The sequence below is a fragment of the Tachyglossus aculeatus genome, chromosome 11 (genome assembly GCF_015852505.1).
Source record: "Tachyglossus aculeatus isolate mTacAcu1 chromosome 11, mTacAcu1.pri, whole genome shotgun sequence".
Lineage (NCBI taxonomy): Eukaryota > Metazoa > Chordata > Mammalia > Monotremata > Tachyglossidae > Tachyglossus > Tachyglossus aculeatus.
In genome coordinates, this window is record NC_052076.1 from 16,545,019 (window position 1) to 16,570,983 (window position 25,965).

Below are 25,965 nucleotides of genomic sequence, written 5' to 3' on the forward strand. Positions count from 1 at the left end.
AAACTATAACAAGATAAGTAATAATAATGATGGTATTTGTTAAATGCTTACTATGTGCAAAGCAATGTTCTGAGAGCTGGCGGGGATATAAGGAGATCAGGTTGTCCCACTTGAGGCTCACAGTCTTCATCCCCATTTTACAGATGAGGTAACTGAGGCACAGAGAAGTTAAGTGACTTGCCCAAAGTCACACAGCTGACAAGTGGCTGACCTGGGATTAGAATCTATGACCTCTGACTCCCAAGCCCGGGCTCTTTCCACTGAGCCACCCTGCTTCTTTTGAATGTATTTATCATCTCTTCGTTTCTTTTGGTGACTTGAATTTGCTCCCTTTATTAGCCCATCCCTCAAGCTCGACAGCATTTATGTACATATCCATAATTTATTTACTTATATTAATGTCTACCTTCCCCTCTAGGCCGTAAGATGGTTATTCGCAGGGAATGTGCCCATCAACACTATGTTGTACTCTCCTAAGCGCTTAGTACAGTGCTCTGCACACAGCAAGCACTCAATAAATACGATTGCTTGATTGACAAAACTGATTCAGGAGTCAGTGAGTATGATCCATTATTCCTTCAAATCTTAAATGGTATTTAATGAGCACTTATTGCCTTCAGAGAGCACTGTACTAACTGCTTGAAGGTAAAGACATGTCAGAAAATGGGAGGGAAATGGGTCTGTCATTGATCAACTATGGTCTCATGAACAGGGCAGTAATAATAATAATAATAATGATAATAATAATAATAATAGTGGTCATGGTATTTGTTAAGCACTTACTATGTGCCAACACTGTTTTTAGGCTGGGGTAAATTCAAGTTAATCAGGTTGGACACAGTCCCTGCCCCACATGGGGCTCACACTCACTCCGATTGTACAGATGAGGTAACTAAGGCACAGAGAAGTTAAATGACTTGTCCAAGGTCACACAGCAGGCATGCGGTGGATCCGAGATTAGAACCCAGGTCCAAAACCCACCATAAGCATTGGGAAAATATGTTTTCTATCCAGTTGGGGAGAGCAGGCTCCTTGACATTTTGCGTGTGAAACTTTCTCAGCTCACCTCAGAAGGAACGAAACTGGTTCTTAGAGTTCTGTATGTAAAACATACAGAACATGTTGTCACCTTTGCAGGGGATTTACCAACAAGGCTGCTGATTGATGTATTTAGGAGGGGATTTTTTTGAATTTAACCATCTCTCTTCTTTTTTGTTCATTTCACGTATCCTGTGAAATAAGTTCGGACTTTCTTTTTCACCTTGCCTCTCATCTGGGGTTTGGATTTGTTCAGGTTTAGGCTGGGAATCAATCAGTCAATCAGTAGTATTTATTGAGCATCTGCTACGGAAGCAGCGTGGCTCAGTGGAAAGTGCACGGGCTTTGGAGTCGGAGGTCATGGGTTCGAATCCTGCCTCTGCCGATTGTCAGCTGTGTGACTTTGGGCAAGTCACTTCACTTCTCTGTGCCTCAGTTACCTCATCTGGAAAATGGGGATGAAGACTGTGAGCCCCCCGTGGGACAACCTGATCACCTTGTAACCTCCCCAGTGCCTAGAACAGTGCTTTGCACATAGTAAGCACTTAATAAATGCCATTATTATTATTATTATTGGGGCACAAGTAAGTAGTGCTAAGCTCTGGGGAGAGTGCAGTATGGCAGAAATGCACTGAGCACCTTGTATCAACCAGTGAATGGTATTTATTGAGCATTTACTGTATGCATAACACTGTGCTAAGCATTTGGTAGTGTACAATATAACTGAGTTGGAAGCAGCGTGGCCTAGAGCATGGACCTAGGAGTTGGCGAGACCTGGGTTCTAATCCAAGATCTGCCGCTTGTCTGCTGTGTGACCTTGGGAAAGTCACTTAACTCCTCTGTGCTTCAGTTACCTCATCTGTAAAATGGGGATTAAGACTGTGAGCCCCATATGGGACAGAGACTGTGTCTGACCTGATTTGCTTGTATTCACCCCAGTGCTTAGTACAGTGCCTGGCACATAATAAGCACTTAACAAATACCACAATTATTACAAGGAGCTTACAGTTGTATCATGGTCTCAGCTCGGGGGCCGGGTCGATGGTCACCTTCAGTGGAACCAGTGAAGACTCACCTCCTCCTGGAGACCTTCCCAGACTAAGCCGCCCTTTTCCTCAGCTCCCCCTCTACCCACCATCACCCCAACTCATCCCCTTTCCTCTACCCTCCCTCTCCGCCCCGCCGCACTTGTGTACATAAGTACACATCTATAATTCTATTTATTTATACTAATGCCTGTTTACTTGTTCTGATGTGTATATATCCTTAATTCTATTTATTTATATTGATGCTATTGATGCCTGTTTACTTGTTGTAGCGTCTGTCTCCCCCCACCCCCGCTTCTAGACTGTGAGCCTGTTATGGGCAGGGATTGTCTCTCTTTGTTGCTGAATTGTGCTTTCCAAGCACTTAGTACAGTGCTCTACACACAGTAAGCACTCAATAAATACGATTGAATGAATGAATGAGCCTACGAGAGGGAATTGGGTTGGGGCGAAGCAGGGGGGAGTGTTTCCATACACATGTAAGAAACAGACCAAAAAATGATCTTCCTTGTACACAACCAGAGTCAATCTTAGTGCTCCGAGGTCAATAAACACATCCTCTATATGTTGCCGACTTGTATTTCCCAAGGGCTTAGTACGGTGCTCTGCACACAGTAAGCGCTCAATAAATACGATTGAATGAATGAATGAATTAATCCTTTTGGGTCCCATTTCACCTCCCACTAGCCTAGTTCCTTTGAAATCTCCGAAAACGATTCCTTTACATCTGAGGGCTCACAAGCCTGGACACCCAAGACAACCCCTGTTCCTAGGCAGCAAGCATCGCACCAACTGGCGCGGCTCATCTGATGGCACCCTGGTGATCCCCACTTCTTTGCAATGAGACAGGTGTTGCCTCGTCTCGCCCAACCGAAAAAAAATGAGGGCAAAAAACGCTTGGAAAGATAGCGATCTCAAGGAGGTGGTTTGAGGGGTTTGGCATATCTTTCCCTTGACTAATCAGTTTTTCGGATTGAATTTATAGTCCCTCATGAGAACAACAGAAATAGGTCGTGAAGGGAAGAGGCCCTCGCTGCGTGCCGGGACAAACCCTTCGTTGTTAGAAGAGGGAGGCTGCTGTCCTTCGCTCCGCTGCTGTTCCTCAGACTTGTCCGGACAGGCTGGGGGAAGAGCCACAAAAAGAAACATGGGAACGATCCTTCCCGAAGATAAGAGCCCAGGAAAAGTCTGATAAACCCGGGTGGAAAGACGAGCAGGGAATGACAGATGCGGAGATGGAGAGATGGAGTGTGCTCTGTGCACAGAACATGTTAGATAAATACCATCGATTGATTGATTGATTGGGAGGGTTACGACTCTAGGGAGGGCAAAGCAGCTACAAATAGAGTCCTGGTCTTTGGGTGGTGGGTTGCTGGGTGACGGTCCCCTCCTCGTCTTTAAATTGTGGAACGATATTGTCTTGTGGTTCCCGTTGGGATGAATAATAATAATAATAAAAATTCTACTTTAGCTTCTAGTCTAGATAATTAGCTGATAGTAGAGGATGGCTCTGCCTGTCCATTATAACAGATCTCTAGACTGTAAGGTAGTCTGTAGACCGTAAGCTCATTGAAGGCGGGGAATTTTTCTGTTTATTGTTATACTATACTCTCCCAAGTGTTTAGTAGACTGTGAGCCCGCTGTTGGGTAGGGACTGTCTCTATGTGTTGCCGACTTGTACTTCCCAAGCTCTTAGTACAGTGCTCTGCACACAGTAAGCGCTCAATAAATATGATTGATTGATTTAGTACAGTGCTTTGCACACAGGAAGTGCTCAATATATGCAGTTGAATGAATGAATGAATGAACAATAAATATAGTAACCAGTACTTTCTGCTAGGATACTATAGTGGTATTCTAGATAAACCTATTTATACTGTGAGCCCCATGCAATAATTCTCATATATTGTTATATTATATTGTACTCTCCCAAGTGCTTAGTACAATGCTAACAGTAAGTGCTCAATAAATATGATTGATTGAATGAATGAATAATAATATTTGATAAGCACTTACTATGTGCCAGGCACTGTACTAAGTGTTGGGATGGATACAAGCACTTCTCTCCTTCTCCAGCCCAGCCCGCATCCTCTGCTCCTCTGCCGCTAACCTCCTCATTGTGCCTCGTTCTCGCCTGTCCCGCCGTCGACCCCCGGCCCACGTCCTTCCCCTGGCCTGAAATACCCTCCCTCCACACATCTGCCAAACAAGCTCTCTTCTTCCCTTCAAATCCTTACTGAGAGCTCACCTCCTCCAGGAGGCCTTCCCAGACTGAGCCCCTTTTTTCCTCTCCGTCTCCCCATCACCCCCTGGCCCTACCTCCTTCCCTTCCCCACAGCACTTGTATATATTTGTACAGATTTATTACTCCATTTATTTTACTTGTACATATTTACTGCCCTATTTTATTAATGATGTGCATATAGCTATAATTCTATTCAGGTGTAGACACCTGTCTACATGTTTTGTTTTGTTGTCTTTCTCCTCCTGTGAGCCCGTTGTTGGGTAGGGACCGTCTCTATGTGTTGCCGACTTGTACTTCCCAAGCACTTAGTACAGTGCTCTGCACACAGTAAGCGCTCAATAAATTCGATTGAATGAATACCCATTTTATAGATGAAGTCACTGAGGCACAGAGAAGTCAAATGACTTGCCCAAGGTCACTTAGCAGATACATGGTGAGGGCAGGATTAGAACCCATGGCCTTCTGACTCCAAGCCCATGCTCTAACCACTACACCATGCTGCTTCTCTTGGGGAACAGGGACTTTGTCCAACCTGATTATAAGCAGCGTGGCTCAATGGAAAGAGCACGGACTTGGGAGTCAGAGGTCATGGGTTCAAATCCCAGCCCCGCCAGTTGTCAGCTGTGTGACCTTGGGCAAGTCACTTAGCTTCTCAGTGCCTCAGTTACCTCATCTGCAAAATGGGGATGAAGACTGTGAGCCCCACGTGGGACAACCTGATCACCTTGTATCCTCCCCAGCGCTTAGAACAGTGCTTTGCATATAGTAAGCACTTAGAAAATGCCATCATTGTTATAAATAGAGAAGCAGCGTGGCTCAATGGAGAGAGCACGGGCTTTGGAGTCAGAGGTCATGGGTTCAAATCCCGGCTCCACCAATTGTCAGCTGTGTGACTTTGGGCAAGTCACTTCACTTCTCTGTGCCTCAGTTACCTCATCTGTAAAATGGGGATTAAGACTCTAAGGCCCACGTGGGACAACCTGATCACCTTGTATCCTCCCCAGTGCTTAGAACAGTGCTTGGCACATAGTAATTGCTTAGCAAATGCCATTGTTATTATTATTATTATCCCTTGGTGCATTTGGTATTCACCTCACCCTCAGCCCCACAGCGCTTATGTACATATCTGCAAATCAATTATTTAATATTCATATCTGTCTCCCCCTCTAGACTGAAAGCTCTTTGTGAGCATGGAATGTGTTGGCCAACTCTGTTGTATCATACTTGCCCAGGCACTTCGTACAGTGTTTTGCACAAAGTAAGCATTCAGTAAAGAACATTTATTGATTGAGTGATCTAACCCAGTACTTAGTACAGTGCTTGGAGCATAGTAACTGCTTAACAATTACCACTAAAAGGGAACCTCAGAGAAAATCAGTGAATTAGTGAGTTTGAGGATAGGAGATTCGAAGTCACCAAGACTGACAATTTCAATCCAAATTCCTAGGTGATATTTAGGTCCACCACAAGCATAATGCTTCACTTCCTTGTCCTTCAGTGTTACCTTACTGTAGTAAGTACTATAAAGTTGCATAAGCACAGAGGATTGTAAGATTCAGTGTAGTAAGGCTAAGAAGTGTAACGGCCATTGATTGGTACCTTACAAATGCTCACTACTATTTCTTCCCATATCAAATCTACTTGTGCCAACATGTAGATCATGTTATTCTAGAACAGACTTGTGTTATGGAGAGAATCTTCCCTAGTTCTTCCACTGTGTCCTATCCAAACTGTGCGACGAAAACCAGAGTTATAGCAGAAACGGGGTATTTTTAGAAAGAAACATTTGGCCCGACATTATTCCAAAAGGTAGTACTGAAAGGAAGCTCCCTATTCAACCCTCTTCAGCAGTCTTAGGGTTTGGAATTCGTTTCTCTTCCTCACCCTGTCACTTGTTGAAACCAGTCCCCCTGCCACTCACATACCAAACTTTTTGTGAGTGGAAAGCTATCAGGCAGATTGCCACACCTTTTCTAGATGTGCCCTAGTCTTAAAGAGCCTCAAGATCTAGAGAGCCCATAGGTTCTTAGAAGATATGAGGGGTCAGAAGGATCATCTGGACTCTACCTCTGTCTCCATTCCTTCTATCAGTCTGGGATAGTTAAGATAAGAGTTTTTGGACAGGAGGTCCACATGGGGAAAATCCAAGAAGGTGGGGCCCTAAGTCATTTTGAGCTGTCTGCCCTAGAAGACAGAGGGTCCTATGGATTGCTGCTTCACATTCTCTGGGCTTGGACCAAAGAATCCAGAAACCAGAGATTCTGGTTTCCCCCTCCACCCAACTAAATGTATGTCAGTAACCTCCTCCCTGCCATCTTCTTCTGCAAGTGTCTGATAATAATAATATTAATAATAATGATAACATTTATTAAGCACTTACTCTGTGCAAAGCACTGTTCTAAGCGCTGAGGAGGTTACAAGGTGATCAGGTTGTCCCACGAGGGGCTCAGAGTCTTCATCCCCATTTTACAGATGAGGTAACTGAGGCCCAGAGAAGTGAAGTGACTTGCCCAAAGTCACACAGCTGACAAGTGGCAGAGGTGGGATTTGAACCCATGACCTCGGACTCCAAAGCCCGGGCTCTTTCCACTGAGCCACGTTGCTTCTCTAAGAGGAGAGGGAATGTGTCTATTGATTTTTGTTCAGTTTGTGGGATGCCCTGGAACAAAATAGTTTTAAGGCACTGAATAATTTTAGGTGAATTCTTTCTTGGACCCTCAGGGGTGATCAGGTGACTTTTGAGCTTATTTCCAGTTAGTTGATTCTGTCCTCAGGACTGAGTTTGAGAGTCCATAATAGGTAGGATCCATGACCAGTCGGAGCTGAAGTTTAAGTTCCCTGAAGCCTCTTTGGCTCTTGGAAAGGTTACCATTCCCACTGCCACCAATCACTTGGGCACTGTCTGAGAGGGTTTACCATGGGATAACTCTAGAATGATCTGGGCCCTCAGCCAGTTTCACAGCTCTGCAGTGTTCACAGCCTGAAGCTCTGAATCACGGGGTGGGTCTGGGATTGACTAAAGTCACCTTGGAACTCCTGGTTTGGATTGGGATTAGGCCAAGAGAAAGCTTCCTTGCCTGGAGGGGGTACATGCAGGGAGTTCTGCACTGGGCCAGGTGGCCCCTTAAAAGAACTTCTTGGGTTTCCTGACCACCTGGCTGGGAGTGGGATTGTGTAGCTGAAAGGCAGAGAGAAAAAGGTGAAACTTTAGAGGGAACGGTGGTCTTGGCGGGAGCCATCCTCTCCAGTAGGCAACAAGACCTCGGTGCGATCCAAGCAATCAATCACCCAAGCAGAGCCCAGGTTTGGGCCCAGGGAGCGGCGGAATGATTCATCCTTGCCCTGGCTAATTTTGGGATCCTGGTGTCCTTCAGTCTGGTCAATCAGTTTCAGATCTCCTGTGTGGGTGTCCCAAACCAGCGACACATCAATCAATCAATCAATCAATCATATTTATTGAGCGCTTACTGTGTGCACAGCACTGTACTAAGCGCTTGGGAAGTACAAAATGGCAACCTATAGAGACAGTCCCTACCCAACAGTGGGCTCACAGTCTAAAAGGGGGAGACAGAGAACAAAACCAAACATACTAACAAAATAAAATAAATAGAATAGATATGTACAAGCAAAATAAATAAATAAATAAATAAATAGAGTAATAAATATGTCCCACCCTGAGTCTCCCGGACCCTAAGAGCAGCTGAAGGAGCAGGACCTGGAGGGTCTCCTGGGATGGCCCTGGTCCCGATCTGAGTTCCAGGCTTGGGATGAGCCTAGTGAGAAGCAGCATGGCTCAGTGGAAAGAGCATGGGCTTTGGAGTCAGAGGTCACGGGGTCATATTCCGGCTCCGCCAATTGTCAGCTGTGCGACTTTGGGCAAGTCACTTAACTTCTCTGTGCCTCAGTTCCCTCAACTGTAAAATGGGGGTTAAGACTGTGAGCCTCCCGTGGGACTACCTGCTCACCTTGTAACCTCCTCAGTGCCTAGAACAGTGCTTTGCACATAGTAAGCACTTAATAAATGCCATTATTATTATTATTAGTCCCAAGCTGAACTAGGGGTGGTGGTGCCATATTAAAGGAGTAAGAAGTAAGGTTCTCTTAACATTCATTGTTATGAAAAGTGGTGGGTCCTTTCAGGCTCTCTGGACCCATGTCACTCCTTTCTAGTGGTTACAGTGGTCCAGTGGTCCAGTGATGTTACAAGAGTAGCTCAATTACATCTCAACTGCCCTACTCTATTCTGCTCTACTCTTCTGCTGGATTTTCCCCTCTGCTTTTTCTTCCTTGCCAAACTCCTGGAACTACTTTGGGCTAATTTAGGTGAAAATTTCAATTCTGAGTAATTAGGACATGACTAGTATCCGTGGATAAGAGTGTGAGCCCTATGTGGGACAGGGACTGGGTCCAACCAGATTAACTTGTATCTATCCTAGCTTGGCACATAGTAAGCCCTTTACAAGTACCATTATTATTGTTATACTATTATTATTATAGAGAAGCAGCGTGGCTCAGTGGAAAGAGCCCAGGCTTTGGAGTCAGAGGTCGTGGGTTCAAATCCCGGCTCTGCCAATTGTCAGCTGTGTGACTTTGGGCAAGTCACTTCACTTCTCTGTGCCTCAGTTCCCTCATCTGTAAAATGGGGATTAAAACTGCGAGCCCCCATGGGACAAACTGATAACCTTATAACCCCCCCAGCACTTAGAACAGTGCTTTGCACATAGTAAGCGCTTAATAAATGCCATTATTATTATTATTATTATCATTATCATTATTATTATTATTATTACGAGTCTGCAGCAGGAAACATTTTAGGGGTGTGTATGAGGTGTTTTTACTCATTATGAATAAAGTAATCTGGTTAAGTTTGATTTCTGTTAGTAGTCCTCCTGTAGGTTGTGTAGGGACTTAGAAGAAGATGACCAAAGCCAGTGTGTATAAATTGCAATAGGAGGAAAGTTTATTGAGATACACAAGAAGATAAAAACAGAATACAACTTTTGGTTTCTACAAAAGATACCTTCTACAGTAGAGTAAAAAGAAAAAAAAAACAAAGACACCAACGATAGATTTTGAGTTGCAAGACATCAAACAACTGCTTGACAGTGTTAAAACTCTGTCTACAGTTTGGTTTGGTAGGGTCTTCTCATCCATGTTCCAAGCTAGTTTCCTCAGCTGCACGATTCCAGGTCATAGGGCACGAGAGGAAGTGACTCTTCTATCTGACAGCTCCTTACTGGTTATTTTTCTGGTTCGAAGACGTCCTAAAAGAAACAGTGAAATTGTAAGTCGTTAGCGAACCGAACTCGTGGAGACGTAAACTGCAATGCGGCATCTGTCTCCTTGAAGTCTCCCACCTCGCTGTAAGTGGGAAAATTCCTCTATTTAAATTTTTGAAGGGGTAAATTTCATCACTGAAGCTCTTCATCCTCGTTGCATCTTAGAGATCGTACTTTATTCTTTGATTCCAAAAAATTAGGTTGCAATTAACTTTAAAAACAGCTTAGGGGTTTTTCAAGGAAGCAGAGTTAAATAACTGCATTAAAACATCAACAGCAGTTGAAGGCTTCGCACACAGTAAATGCTCATTAAATGAATCAATCAGTGGTATTTATCGAGTGTTTATTGTGTGCAGAGCACTGTTCTGAGTACTTTGGGAGAGTACAATATATCAGAGTTGGTAGGCAAATTGCCTTTCCACAAGCAGCTCACAGTCTAGAGGGGAGATTGCAGTCTTAATATTGAATGAATAAACCAGCAAGCCTCCAATTATAGTAGACATGGCACCGAACGAGGAGACTTCCAGGAATGATGACAGAGCATTGTCAGACTCAGAAAATGCTCTGAATTCCTCAGAATCAGTCCAATAAACCACTAACTCAAGAAGGGCCCAATTCAGACCTTGGAGATGGTGGCTGGGTGCCACCACATAGCATTTTGAAAAATATTATAGAATCCACATATTTCTAGGTGAACCAAACATGGACTTCCCTGTTACTCCCAAGGCCGCCAGGTGGGAGGGATTCCTGTCCGTACCATTGGTTGTAATTCCACAAGGAAGGAGGAGGTGCTGGGAAAAACATTATGTAATATCGTTCTTTAGGAGGTTGAGTTCTTTGATGGGAATATTCTATTTCTAAATATTTGTATTATTTATTTTATGTTTATTCTATTTATAAATATAAAAGTGCCCTCTCTAGACAGTAAGCTAGTTGTGGGCAGAGACTGTGTCAATCAACTGTTGCCTTGAACTCTCCGAAGCACTTAATAATAATAATAATAATAATAATAATAATAATAATGGCATTTATTAAGCACTTACTGTGTGCAAAGCACTGTTCTAAGCGCTGGGGAGGTTACAAGGTGATCAGGTTGTCCCCCGGGGGGCTCACAGTCTCAATCCCTATTTTACAAATGAGGTAACTGAGGCACAGAGAAGTGAAGTGACTTGCCCACAGTGCTCTGCACACAGTAAGCGCTCAATAAATACGATTGAATGAATGAATGAATGGTGGAGACGGGATTTGAACCCATGACCTCTGACTCCAAAGCCCGTGCTCTTTCCACTGAGCCACGCTGCTTCTCTTAGTACCGTGTTCTGCAGTGCTTCTCACAGTAGTGTATTCTGCAGACAATAAGAGAAGAAACAGAGAAGCACCGTGACTCAGTGCAAAGAGCCTGGGCTTTGGAGTCAGAGGTCATGGGTTCAAATTCCGACTCCGCCTATTGTCAGCTGTGTGACTTTGGGCAAGCCACGTCACTTCTCTGGGCCTCTGTGACCTCATCTGTAAAATGGGGATGAAGACTGTGAGCCCCCCGTGGGAGAACTTGATCACACTGTATCCACCCCCAGTGCTTAGAAAAGTGCTTGGCACATAGTAAGCACTTAATAAATGCCATTATTATTATTATTATTGTTAATAAGCACTCAAATATGCTCGATTGATTAATTGATCGATTATGTCTCTTTTCCACTTTAGAGTTTAAGCTCCTCGTGGGCAGGGAAAATCACTTTTTTTTTCTGTTGGATCTTCCCAATGCTCAGTTCAGGGTATTTCACCCAGTGCACCCACCGTCACTTAGATTGTCAGCCCTATGTGGACAGGGACTGTGTCCAACCTGATGATCTTATATTTAGCCCAGTACTTAGAACAGTGCTTGGCACACAGTAAACGTTGAGCAAGTACCATTAAAAAAAAAAGTGGTGACACAAAAAATACCATTAGTGCTCTTCTCTGGACTACGAAGCAGCTGCTGCTCAGGGGTCCCTTTTCTGGATGGCCATTTGTCCAGTTTTCAACTGGTCCATTTCCCTGTCTAGGGTGGATACGGCCCCGGATGCTCCCAAGTCAGATATTTTTATTTTATTTTTTTTTACCAGTATTTGTTAAGCGCTTACTATATGCCAGGCACTATAATAAGTTGTACGCTATACTATACAAGGTTGTCAGGTTGGACAAAGTCCCTGTCCCACATGGGGCTCACAGCCTTAATCCCTATTTTCCAGATGAGGTAAATGAGACACAGAGAAGTGAAGCGACTTGCCCAAGGTCACACAGCAAAGTGGCAGAGCTGGGATTTGAACCCAGCTCCTCTGACTCGTAGGCTAGGGCTTAGACCATCCTGCTACCCCCTGTAGATTGTAAGTCCTCTTGTGGGCAGGGATCATAGAGAAGCAGCGTGGCTTAGAGGAAAAAGCACGGACTTGGGAGTCAGAGGTCATGGGTTCAAATCCTGGTTCCGCCGCTTGTCTGCTGTGTGACTGTGGGCAAGTCACTTCACTTCTCCGTGCCTCAGTTACCTCGTCTGTAAAATGGGGATTAAGACTGTGAGCCCCACATGGGACAACTTGATCACCTTGTATCCACCCCAGTGCTTAGAACATTGCTTTGCACATAGTAAGCGCTTAACAAATGCCATCATTATACCAGTGCTTAGAACAGTGCTTCGCATGTAGTAAGCGCTTAACAAATGCCATCATTATTATTATTGCCAACTCCATTGTATTGTACTTTCCCCAAGTATTTAGCTCAGTGCTCTGCACACAGTGCACACTCAATAGATACCTCTGTTTCATCCTGGTGCTCATTCATTCAATTGCATTTATTGAGCGCTTACTGTGTGCAGGGCACTGTACTAAGCGCTTGGGAAGTACAAGTTGGAAGCATATAGAGACGGTCCCTACCCAACAACGAGCTCATGATCTAGTGGGGGAGACAGACATTAATACAAATAGATAAAACAATAAATTACAGATTGATACATAGGTGCTCTGGGGAGTCATTCATTCAATCGCATTTACTGAGCGCTTACTGTGTGCAGGGCGCTGTACTAAGCGCTTGGGAAGTACAAGTTGGAAGCATATAGAGACGGTCCCTACCCAACAACGAGCTCATGATCTAGTGGGGGAGACAGACATTAATACAAATAGATAAAACAAATTACAGATTGATACAAAGGTGCTGTGGGGAGTCATTCATTCAATCGTATTTACTGAGCGCTTACTGTGTGCAGAGCACTGTACTAAGCGCTTGGGAAGTACAAGTTGAAAGCATATAGAGATAGTCCCTACCCAACAACGAGCTCACGGTCTAGTGGGGGAGACGGACATTAATACAAATAGATAAAACAATAAATTACAGATAGATACATAGGTGCTGTGGGGAGTCATCCATTCAATCGTTATTTACTGAGCGCTTACTGTGTGCAGGGTGCTGTACTAAGCGCTTGGGAAGTACAAGTTGGAAACATAGAGAGACGGTCCCTTTTCATCCCCGCTTTCCAGACGAGGGAACTGAGGCAGGGAGAAGTGAAGTGACTTGTCCGATGTCACAGGGCAGAGCGTCCCCCCCAGCGCCCCGCCCCTCACGGGCCCGTCCTTACTCGATCGTATTGAGCGCTTACCCAAATGGAGTTTTCCAATTAAAAGATCCCACTCAGAAACGCTGAGGCCTTAGCAGACCATATTGCTGCCTGGCTGCCCAACTCCCAGTGAGGTGACTAGACCTCGCCTGAGCATGGCATCGATTTAATAGCTAAAGGAGGAAAAAATGTCCATCCAACGGGACCTTGCTAAGGTTTGGGAGCAACAGGAACAGAGACTAATGAACTGAAAATAAATCATTAGGTTCTGGGTTTCCTCACCTCGGAGTCCCTCTAGATGCCGAATCCTTTCCAGGCTGAAGTTCTTTGGTTCTCTTCTTCTCATCTCCTGGGTTTAGGGAACCTTGGGAGCTTTATTGTTAAAACAAACAAACAAAAGGTTCATGCTCATGTCATGAAAACGGGGAGGTCAAGTTGGTTGTGATTCCAAACACCCTCATTCTCTCTCAAATCCAGTTTCTAAAATCTCTTACTTCTTCCCTTATTTCTCTGAAGTCATGCGGCTTTTCATTCCCTCCAAGGGCCAGGCCCAAGTATCAGTCATATTTATTGAGCGCTTACTGTGTGCACAGCACTGTGCTAAGCACTTGGGAAGTACAAGTTGGCAACATATAGAGACAGTCCCTACCCAACAGTGGGCTCACAGTCTGAAAGGGGGAGACAGACAACAAAACCAAACATACTAACAAAATAAAATTAATAGAATAGATATGTACAAGTAAAATAAATAAATAAATAAATAAATAAATAAATAAATAAATAGAGTAATAAATATGTACAAAGTATTTAGTAAGGTGACCAGCACCAGGCCAAAAAGCAGCTGAATTATCTCATCCTCTGGCAGAACAGTGCTTGGCACATAGTAAGCGCTTAACAAATACCACCGTTATTATTATCTAGAAATGGCCTCTCAGCCTGGCCTGTGGAGTCAGAGCATGAAGAAAGATTCAAACTTTCAGGTCTAGATTTGAAGACAAGTAGCTTGGAATTAGTTCTTGATTTGTATATGAATTACTCTAAACCCAGTCCAGCATTATTTGCTTCCTTTGACGCTTCAGAGCAGAAACACTGAATTGTAAATGGCCCTAGTTGAAGTTGGGACTTGTTGATAAGGCGTTTGTGGTCTCCGAGTGGGTTGATGTTACTCATGGAAGGCAAATGGGTTTAGAGGCTGGCACTTGGTCCAATGCTATGAATATTGGCACTCCCCTAGAAAGCCTTATTATGCCCTTCTCTCTGCCAGGCTCTTTTCTTTGCCATCATGTGGAATCCGCACCCTGAAACTCCACAGGTGCGAAGGCGGGTTTAAAGCCAATTAGTTCATGGGTTTAGTTCTTGCCAACTCCTCAAGTCTGAGGAAGAATTTCACACTCGATAATGAAAAAGTCACACACAAACACACACACCACCTTGGCCAGTCTCTCCTTGAATTTTAAAAGGTTACAAGCCCTTGATGGTTTTCCCAGCCACACCTACACATACAGATAAAGTTTCATGCCAGTAACACCATCTTAAAACCTTCAGGACCACATCCTATGCCAGGAAATGTAGAGAGTTTCAAGTGGATTGTTTTCTCCACTCAGAGTTCGAGAAAAGAGACTTTTTCAGAGGTTAATTTTCCATTAAATGATATTGCTGATATTTAAAATTGGCATTGGCTTTGCTAAATGCATGTATTTTGTATTTAATTCGTCCAGTTTTTCAAGGAAGCTAAGCTATGTAAACTAAGAAATTCTTGTAAGAAGAAGCACAATGGGCTTATAATAATAACAATAATTGTGGTATTTGTTAAGCACTTACTGTGTGCCAAGCACTGTTCTAAGGGCTGGTGCGGATACAAGCAAATCAGGTTGGACACAACCCCTGTCCCATGTGGGGCTCACAGTCTCAATCCCCATTTTACAGCTGAGGTAACTAAGGCCCAGAGAAGTCAAGTGACTTGCCCAAGGTCACACAGAAGACATGTGGCGGAGCCAGCATTAGAACCTATGACTTTCCGACTCCCAGGCCGACTCTACCCACTGGGTGTAGGGAGGCCTGGGTTCTAATCCAAGCTCTGCCTCATGTCCACTGTGTGAATCAGTTCGCTTTTCTGTGCCTCAGTTTCCTCATCTGTTAAATGGGGTCACCTATCTGTCTCCCTTCCCTTTAGACTGTGATTCCCATGTGGCACAGGAACTGAGTCTGATCTGTTTACATTGGCTCTTCCCCAGTGCTTAGTACAGTGCGTGGCATATAATAAGTTCTTAACAGATACCACAATTATTATTAATATCAACTATTTGCCATATAAACCTCCATCTAAACCTGTTTAAAAGGAGGTAAGCTCATCCACTAGACTGTAAGATCATTGTGGGCAGGGAATGTGTCTGTTTTTTCTTATACTGTACTCTCCCAGGTGCTTAGTACAGTGATCTGCACACAGTAAACTCTCAATAAATACGAATGGTTGCATAAGGAACTTAACTCTGAATGTTTGGGAGAGAGAACAAACTATCATTCAAGTAATTAAGTGTATTTATTGAGCACCTACTGTGTGCAGAGCACTGAAGTAAGCTCCTGGGAGAGTACAACAAAATTAGCAGGCTCATTCCCTGCCCATAATGAGCTTATTGTCTAATAAGAAATTTCTGCCCGGGATTCAGCTGCGAAAGGAAATTGATGAAACTGTGAATTTCTGGGGGACTCTGATTGGTAAATGAAGTGTCCTAAGCCCCTCGGGCTGGCAGAGTGGCAACTTCCTTGTGTAGATACCGAGGCTTTTGTCTGTGGTATTAAGGTAGTGCTCTATTATTATGGCGTTTGCTAAGCACTTACTATGTGCCAGGCACTGTACTGGATACAAGCAAATTGGGTTGGACACAGTCCCTATCCCCATTTAACAGATGAGGTAACTGGGGCACAGAGAAGTGAAGTGACCTGCCCCAGGTCACATAGCCGACAAGTGGTGGAGCTGGAATTAGAACCTACGCGTCAGGCAGAAACTCCTCACCCTCGGCTTCAAGGCTGTCCATCATCATCATCATCATCATCAATTGTATTTATTGAGCGCTTACTGTGTGCAGAGCACTGTACTAAGCGCTTGGGAAGTACAAGTTGGCAACATATAGAGACAGTCCCTACCCAACAGTGGGCTCACAGTCTGTCCATCACCTGGCCCCCTCCTACCTCACCTCCCTTCTCTCTTTCTCCAGCCCAGCCTGCACCCTCCGCTCCTCTGCCACCGCTAATCTCCTCACCATTCCTCGTTCTCGCCTGTCCCACCGTCGACCCCCGGCCCATGTCCTTCCCCAGGCTTGGAATGCCCTCCCTCCGCACATCCGCCAAACTAGCTCTCTTCCTCCCTTCAAAGCCCTACTGAGAGCTCACCTCCTCCAAGAGGCCTTCCCAGACTGAGCCCCCTTTTTCCTCTCCTCCTCCCTACCCCTCCCGCCCAACCTCCTTCCCCTCCCCACAGCACCTGTATATATGTATATATGTTTGTACGTATTTATTTTATTTGTTCATATTTATTCTATTTATTTTATTTTGTTAATATGTTTTGTTTTGTTCTCCGTCTCCCCCTTCTAGACTGTGAGCCCGCTGTTGGGTAGGGACCGTCTCTATAGGTTGCCAACTTGGACTTCCCAAGTGCTTAGTACAGTGCTCTGCACACAGTAAGCGCTCAATAAAAACGATCGAATGAATGAATGAATGAACCCATGCTGCTCTCTTCGAAACGGTTCTGGGAAGGCGAATGAAACTGCTGCAGAAGTTCAGGGTTTTGTGTTGCCAACAGGAATTGGCAACTTAATTCCTAAGTTGGAATTGGCTAACTCAAGAGCTAAGTTGGAATTAAGTTGGAATTAACCAAGTTGGAATTGGCTAACTCAAGCGCTTAGTACAGTGCTCTGCACACAGTAAGCGCTCAATAAATACAATTGATTGAATGGACCAAACCAAAGTGTTGGCTGGATTCTGAGACTTCTGGGAGTCCACATTTGTGACCTAATGGAAAAACCACAGGCCTGAGAGTCAAAGGACCTGAGTTCTACTCCCAGCTCCACCACTTCCTGCTGTGCCTCAGTTGCCTGATCTGCAAAATGGGGATTCAGTACCGGTTCATTCATTCAATCGTATTTATTGAGCGCTTACTGTATGCAGAGCACTGTACTAAGAGCTTGGGAAGTACAATTTTGGCAACATATAGAGACGGTCCTTACCCAACAGTGGGCTCACAATCTAGAAGGGGGAGACAGACAACAGAACAAAACATATTAACAAAATAAAATAAAGAGAATAAATATGTACAAATAAAATAAAAATAAATAGAGTAATAAATATGTACAAGCATATATACAGGTGCTGTGGGGAGGGGAAGGAGGTAAGGCGGGGGGATGGGGAGGGGGAGGAGAGGGAGAGGAAGGAGGGGGCTCAGTCTGTTCTCACTCCTATTTAGACTGTGCAGTGTGGCTCAGAAGAAAGACCCCGGGCTTTGGAGTCAGAGGTCATGGGTTCAAATCCCGGCTCTGCCAATTGTCAGCTGTGTGACTTCGGGCAAGTCACTTCACTTCTCTGTGCCTCAGTTACCTCATCTGTAAAATGGGGATTAAGACTGTGAGCCCCACGTGGGACAACCTCATCACCTTGTATCCCCCCAGTGCTTAGAACAGTGCTTTGCATGTAGTAAGCGCTTAACAAATATCATTATTATTATTAATCAATCAATAATACTTATTGAGCGCTTACTGTGTGCAGAGCACTGTACTAAGGGCTTGGGAAGTACAAGTTGGCAAAATATTATTATTATTATTATTATTATTATTATTATTAGACTGCGAGATCCATGGGGGACATGATTATCTTGTATCTACCCCAACACTAAGTACAGCACTTGTCACATGATAAGTGCTTAACGAATAATACAATTATTATTTTTCCAGCAGAGAATAATCTCCAGAAGGCTTTGGAGTGAGAAAGGGGTCACTGGCTGGATTTTCTGCCTACCTTCCCTCTCTATCCAGGAGCTGGCGGTAAGTCCCGATCTCACTCTCCAAGCGGATCTTGATGTCCAGGAGTTGTTCGTATGCTGCATTCTGGCACTCGGTTTCTTCCCGGATTTGTTGCACTTGGGTTTCCAGGCTGCTGATGAGCACTTGTATTTGGGACAGTTGTGCACAGAAGTTCCCTTCAGTCTCTGCCAGACTAGACTCAAGTGATTGTTTCTGATGGGGGAAAGGAAATCATGTGATCAGAAAATGCAATGAAATGGTAACTACAAGGCATCAATGTGATCAGATATAATTATGGAGAAAGCAATTGTACCATTACATGGTTCAGCAAGCCCATAAAAGGGTAGGCTAAAGGACACCACAGAAAAGTAGAAGCAGCGGAGCCTAATGGGAAGAGCACCGGCCAGTCACGAGGATCTGTGTTCTAATTCCGCCTCTGCCAATTACTATGTGCCCTTGGGCAGGTCACTTCACTTCTCAGTGCCTCAGTTTCCTCCACTGTAAAACGAGGATACCTGTTCTCCCTCCGACTTAGACTGTGAGCCCCACATGGGGACAGGGACTGTGTCTGACCTAATTAACTTGTACTTACCCCAGTGTTTAGAACTAGAGTGTTTGACACATAGTAAGTGCTTAACAATTACCATAAATAAATAAAAAAGTAAAACGTTTTGCACTTAAGGGCAAAACCCTGACACCTTGACACCCTTCTCAGCGCTGCAATTCTGATTCATGACTCTGTCACCAATCTAAATTTTCACCTGGCTGCAGAATTCCACCGAGACACTTTTCCATTTCTCTCACGTATAGTTTTCATTTTGAACATTTCAGTGAACAAAGACCTCTTCCCGTCTTTCCTCTGAAAGCAGTGCCCTGTTGTTGAGTTGCACTTCAGATCCCCGAAGACCTCGCTAGAGGCGGCTCTTTATCCATTCAGGAATCTGCACTCTATCCTGAAACACTATCCTTCATCAAGAGAAGCAGCATGGCCTTTTGGAAAAAGCAGTGGCCTGGCCAGGAGTCAGACATCCAGGGTTCTAATGCCGCCTCTGCCACCTGCCTGTTGTGTGACTTTGGGCAAGTCACCTAACTTCTCTGTGCCTCAGTTTCCTCATCTGTAAAATGGAGATGAAATCGTACTCCCTCCTACTTAGACCGTGAGCTCCTTGAGAGACGGGGACTTTTCCGACCGGATTGTTTTGTATCTACCCCCGTGCTTAGTACAGTGCTTGGCACATAGTAGGTGCTTTAACACTAATAATAACAATGATAATAAGCCTTTGGGCCCTTTGAGAGGCAACTGATGTCTTACCAGAGAGATCTGGGCCTTGAGCTCAAACTCCAGGGTCTGAAGAGTGCGTCTCAGTTCGGCAATCTCACTCTTGTTGGTGCTTGTCTCTTCGACACTTGTGGAGATCTGCACACTCAGTTCTTTGCTCTGGGGTGGCACAGGGGAAGGAGAGTACAGTGGTCATCCCCAAGTTCCCCAACCTGGCTGGGCCCATCTCCAGGGAAGGGGAATCGTGGTTTACCTGCTCCGCGAAGCGGGCTTCAGCCTCTTGGCGATTCTGCTCGGCGAGGGATTCGTATTGCTCTCGCATCCTATTCAGCAGTAGGGTCAGGTCGATTCCCGGGGCCGCGTTGATTTCCACATTGACACCCCCGAGAGTGGTCTTGGAGTCGCTCTGAATTTCCTGGCCCCAAGAAAAAGGAAACCTCAAAGACCAATACCTGAGGTCATTCTTCTCCACGCCCACCTGATGCCCGATCAATGCAAATAGAAAGACGACAAAGAGGTTCAAGTGCCTAGTAGCAGCGTGGCCTGGTGGAAAGATGCCTGGGTGAGCCCGTTGTTGGGTAGGGACCGTCTCTAGATGTTGCCAACTTGTACTTCCCATGCGCTTAGTACAGTGCTCTGCACACAGTGAGCGCTCAATAAATATGATTGAACGAATGAATGAATGAGTCAGTGCATCTAATAATAATAATAATAAGTATGGCATTTGTTAAACGCTTGCTATGTACCAGGCACTGTACTAAGCCCTGAGGTGGATACAAGCAAATCAGGTTGGACACAACCCCTGTCCCATGTGGGGCTCACAGTCTCAATCCCCATTTTACAGATGAGGTCACTGAGGCACAGAGAAGTGAAGTGACTTGTCCAGAATCACCCAGCAGACAAGTGGCAGACCCAGGATGAGAACCCATGACCTTCTGACTCCCAGGATGCTGCTTCCTAATCCCTACTCCACCATGTGCCTGCTGTGTGACTTAATTTTCCGTGCCTCAGTTCCTTCATCTGTAAAATATGGATGAAATACCTGTCCTCCCTCCTACTTGGACTGTGAGCCTCATGGGGACAGGGAGTGTATTTGACCTGATTACCTTCTATCTATCCCATCACTTAGAACGTAGTAAGTGCTTAACAAATACCCCAGTTATTGTTAAAAGTAATATGATTCTCAATAAATACGATTGATTGATTGATTGATTGCACAGAGTAGGTGTTTGCTCAGCATCTTTTGGAGAATGACAACATAGCCTAGTGGATAGAGCACAATCCACTATCAGCCTCCCCTTCTAGACTGTAAGCTCGTTATGAGTAGGGAAATCATCTGCTAATTCTGTTGTACTGTAGTCTCCCAAGCCCTTAGAACAGTGCTGTGCACATAGTAAATGCTCAATAAATACGATTGATTGATTGATTGATTGATATGACCAAACAGATCTGAGCTTAGCCTGATGAGGGGCAGAGACCTGAACTATTCATTCATTCATTCAATCGTATTTATTGAGCTCTTGCTGTGTGCAGAGCACTGTACTAAGCGCTTGGGAAGTACAAGTTGGCAACATATAGAGATGGTCCCTACCCAACAACGGGCGCACAGTCTACTGCACTCTGCACACAGTAACTGCTTAATAAATACTATTAGTACTACTCCAAATTGTCATCCAGGAAAAGGCACTTTCCCAGTGAAAATGAGGTAAACTGTATCTGTTCCTTGGGAAAAGGTCATTTTGCACACCCAGAGAGGTGTGGCCTAAAGGAAATAAGAGAGGTAAGAGTGCGGGCACTCAGGTTTGAATCCCGCTTCCTCAGCTGGCCTACTGTGGCATCTTGGGCAAGTCACTTTGTGGCCTCAGTTCCCTCATCCGTAAAATGGGGATAAGCTAAAAGGGGAGCTCCTGTGGGGCAGACCTGGGTCTGATCTTTGGGTTTAGCCCGTAGTTAGCGTTGAATAAAGGGGTCATTATAGATGAGTTAGCAAATGGGAGATGGCCACTGACGGGCAGTACCTCCTCGTGGTTCTTCTTGAGGTAGGCCAGCTCCTCCGTGAGGCTTTCGATCTGCAGCTCCTGGTCAGTCTTGGACAGGGTCAACTCCTCCAGGACCCTGCGGAGGCCGGTGATATCGGCTTCCACGCTCTGGCACAGGGCTGCTTCGCTCTCAAACCTGCACACGGCCAGAGGAAGGGGATGAAAAGGGTTTGGGGCTTTGGTCGCATTTGAGATGTTGGAAATGTTGAGACTGGATAGAATTCCCCCAAATCGCTAGAAATGCTGGGAAGGCTAATAATAACAATAATAGTATTTGATAAGCAACTACTATGTGCCAAGAACTGTTCTAAGCACTGGGCATTCAACTGAGTGGAGAAGGTAGGTGTGATTAATACTGTAATAATAATGATGGTGTTTGTTAAGCGCTTACTATGTGCCAAACACTGTTCTAAGTGCTGGGGGGATACAAGGTAATCAGGTTGCCCCACATGGGGCTCACAGTCTTAATCCCCATTTTCCAGATGAGGGAACTGAGGCACAGAGAAGTTGTGACTTGACAAGCGGCAGAGCTGGGATTAGAACCCATGATCTCTCACTTCCAAGGCTTTGCTCTTTCCTCTGAGCCACTCTACTCTACCCTTCTTTGGGAGTCAAATTAGCTGCTTAAAATAACGTGGATAACTCTTTAGTAAACTTCTAAAAGCCATTAAGTGCTTGTTCATTTTTTAAAAATTTTAATGGCATTTGTTAAGCGCTTACTATGTGCCAGGCACCGTTCTAAGTGCTGGGGTAGATACAAGGTAATCCGGTTGGACACAGTCCCTGTCCCATATTCATTCATTCATTCATTCAATCGTATTTATTGAGCGCTTACTGTGTGCAGAGCACTGTACTAAGTGCTTGGGAAGTACAAGTTGACAATATATAGAGACGGTCCCTAGCCAACAACGGGCTCACGTATGGGGCTCATGGTTGTAATCCTCATTTTACAGATGAGTGAGGTAACTGATGCACAGTGAAGTGAAGTGACTTGCCCAAGGTCACACAGCAGACAAGTGGTGGAAATCCAGATCCTTTTGACTCCCAGGGCTGTGCTTTATTCACTAGGCCATGCTGATCAGATTTGCCTATGAGTTTTGGCATCACTGTTCGCCTGGGGCCTACTCTCTTCCTGGTCCCCTGGACTGTAAAATCCTTGTGAGCAGGGAGCATATAATAATAATAATAATAATAATAATAATAATAATAATGGCATTTATTAAGTGCTTACTATGTGCAAAGCACTGTTCTAAGCACTGGGGAGGTTACAAGGTGATCAGGCTGTCCCATGGGGGGCTCACAATCTCCATCCCCATTTTACAGATGAGGGAACTGTGGCCCAGAAAGTCACACAGCTGACAATTGGCGGAGCGGGGATTTGAACCCATGACCTCGGACTCCAGAGCCCGGGCTCCTTGCACTGAGCCACGCTGCTACCCCTACCAACTCTGCTATACTGTACTCTCCCAAGCGCTTACTAATAATAATTGTGGTATTTGTTAAGCGCTTACTGTGTGCCAAGCACTGTACTAAGCGTGGGGTGGATTCAAGCAAATTGGGTTGGACACAGTCCCTGTCTCGCCTGAGGTTTACAATCTTAATCCTCATATTACAGATGAGGTAAGTGAGGCACAGAGAAGTGAAGTGACTTGCCCAAGACCACACAGCAGACAAGTGGCAGAGGCAGAATTAGAACCCACGACCTTCAGACTCACAGGTCTGTGCTCTGTCCACTACGCCATGCTGCTTCCCACTGCTTAGAACAGTGCTCTTCACAAACAGTAAATACTCAATAAACACCACCAAATGATGGATTGATTGCTAGGATTAGAGAAGCAGCGTGGCTCAGTGGAAAGAGCCCGGGCTTTGGAGTCAGAGGCCATGGGTTCAAATCCTGGCTCCGCCAATTGTCAAGTCACTTGGGCAAGTCACTTCACTTCTCTGGGCCTCAGTTACCTCATCTGTAAAATGGGGATTGAGACTGTGAGCCCCCCGGGCGACAACCTGATCACCTTGTAACCTCCCCAGCACTTAGAACAGTGCTTTGCACATAGTAAGCACTTAATAAATGCCGTCATTATTATTATTATATCTAGTGGTGTGTAATTTGGGGCAGGCTCTTCTGTTTCAGCTTACTTCAGTCTGAAGTCATCGGCAGTTAGCCTGGCATTGTCGATCTGCAGCACGGCAGTGGTGTGGTCTTGCGTGACTTGGATGATCTAGAAAAAAAGGGAAAGGTCCAAAGATGAGGTTAGTTTTCCGCAGACTCACAGAATCCTCCTGCACTGGAAGGCGAGCAGATCAATCAGGCCTTGCGAGCGGGAACTTCAAACTTACGCCAACCTTCCTAATAACGGCATTTGTTAAGTGCTTATTACGTCCCACACGGATCCCCATTTTTCAGTTGAGGTAACTGAGGCATAGAGAACTCAAGTAATTTGCCCAGGGTCACAAAGCAGACAAGTGGCAGAGGTGGGATTAGAACCCATGACCTCCAACTCCCAGATGAATGCTCTATCTATTAGGCCGTGCTGCTTCACTGATGCCCAAGCTGACAAGTAAAAACCGAACTGACTCCTATTCAATCCCCTGGTTAAGCGCAGGAGTGATCTCTGAACTTGTTTTCAGTAAAAATTCTCCCTCCCATATCACCCCTGCAATGTAAAAGCAAGCGGCAAATCTAATTTGCTCCTCCCCCAGACATCCGATGTACATATTTGTACATATTTATTACTCTATTTATTTATTTATTTATTTTACTTGTACATATCTATTCTATTTATTTATTTTGTTAGTATGTTTGGTTTTGTTCTCTGTCTCCCCCTTTTAGACCGTGAGCCCACTGTTGGGCAGGGACTGTCTCTATATGTTGCCAATTTGTACTTCCCAAGCGCTTAGTACAGTGCTCTGCACACAGTAAGCGCTCAATAAATACGATGATGATGATGATGATCCGATGCCCCTTCGCCCCATTTCATTTAAAGCAGATTGGCCGTCATCCCTTGGCAGATACATTTTCGCCCAAACCAAAGTGGTTGGACCACAAGTCTTCGTAATAATAATAATAATGATAATGATAGTAACAACTGTGGTATTTGTTAGGCACTTACTATGTTCCAGACACTGTACTAGCACTGGTGTGGATACAAGCAGATTGTGTTGGACACAGTCTTAAGCCCACAACTACTGACCTGAGTTTTAAGGTCTTCAATGGTGCTGTAATACTTTCTGTAGTCCCGGGAAGGGGCGTTCACCGCTCCTTGTCCAAATTTTTCATGCCATTCTTTAATTTTGGTTTCGAGCGCTTTGTTGGCTTGCCCCAGTTCATCCACCTTGTCTAGGTAGGAAGCCAGGCGGTCATTCAGATTCTGCATGGTGAGTTTTTTGCTCCCGGAGAGCAGTCCACCTTCTCCATAACCCCCGACGCTCCCTGCAATCCCACCGGACCCGTTTCCAACATTCCCCCATCCGGAGCCGGCGCTCCAGCCTCTGCATGGGCTACTTAGGCCACCGGACACGCTCCCGCCAAAGCCGGAGCCTCCGATGCCCAGACCACCAGAGAGGCCGACGTGCCCACTCTGGGGTCCGGAGTTTTGCCGGGGCACACAAGAATAGGCCATTGTTTCAAACAAGTGCAGTGAGGCCTGAGGACCGTGAACCAAGGGATCAGTTTTAGGGCTTTATATACACCCAGGAGTTTGACACGCCATCGTTGACATTTTTCCCTAATGGATGGTGGGGTTTTTTTGCCGACAAAACCTTTCTGCTCCACGTTTTGATGAATGACCTGGGTTAATAGCCCACCGCCACGTTCCCTGGCACGTCCCTTCCCCAGGGCGGTGGGCGCAGAATGAGGGAAAGCAGGTGGCACGTCAGAGATCAGAGGGTCTGTGAAACCTTTCATCTTCCAAGCCATTAATGAGCACCTTTTGAGGTTGGATCAATCTCTCTTCCTGCCGCAATCGATCGATCAATCCATCGGTGGTATTTATTGAATGCTTACGATGTGATGAGCACCTTGGTAGAGAACAATACCTTAGACACAGTTTCTAAGCACATTTCCTTTGCCCAGGTTTTGAGTTTGGAACATTTTCCCAGCCATCCATTAGCAGCCTCTTGACTGGTTGGGGTTTGCACTTTTATTCCCCTCAGCTGAAGAGACAGTGTGGGCTAGTGGAAAGCTCTTGGGGCCAGTAATCAGCGGGTCAGGAATTTCAGTCCTGGAGCTTTCCACTTGCCTGCTTTTTGTTCTTAAGCAAGTCACTTAAGATCAATTTCCTCATCTATAAGAAGGGGATGTGTCTACCAACTCTTTTGTACGCCGAGTACAGTGCTCTGCACACAGTAAACACTCAGTAAATACCATTGGTGATGGAATAAAATCCTAGTTCTTTCTCCTTCTTAGACTGTAAGCCCCTGTGGGAAAAAGAATGAGTCCAATAAT

General features: G+C 45.1%; 1 protein-coding gene across 1 annotated transcript; it reads right to left on the bottom strand.

The window, feature by feature from the left end:
* Positions 1–15,853: 15,853 nt before the first annotated feature.
* On the bottom strand, positions 15,854–25,078 carry LOC119934673 (keratin, type I cytoskeletal 10-like). The gene is made up of 8 exons (XM_038754238.1): positions 25,033–25,078; positions 24,713–24,930; positions 23,658–23,740; positions 21,501–21,657; positions 19,736–19,897; positions 19,516–19,641; positions 18,199–18,416; positions 15,854–15,857 (listed from the first exon to the last, which is right to left on the bottom strand). Exons 2-8 carry the CDS (start codon positions 24,893–24,895, stop codon positions 15,854–15,856), a joined length of 933 nt encoding a protein of 310 aa, XP_038610166.1. The 5' UTR covers positions 24,896–24,930; positions 25,033–25,078.
* Positions 25,079–25,965: the final 887 nt, after the last annotated feature.

Coding starts and splice junctions, on each gene's coding strand:
- LOC119934673 (XM_038754238.1), bottom strand. CDS start 24,895: ATGCAGAATCTGAATGACCGCCTGGCTTCCTACCTAGACAAGGTGGAT. Junction 23,741..24,712: donor TTGAAGACCTTAAAACTCAG/GTCAGTAGTTGT, acceptor CTTTTTTTCTAG/ATCATCCAAGTCACGCAAGA. Junction 18,417..19,515: donor TCAAGGCCCAGATCTCTCTG/GTAAGACATCAG, acceptor TTCCCCCATCAG/AAACAATCACTTGAGTCTAG.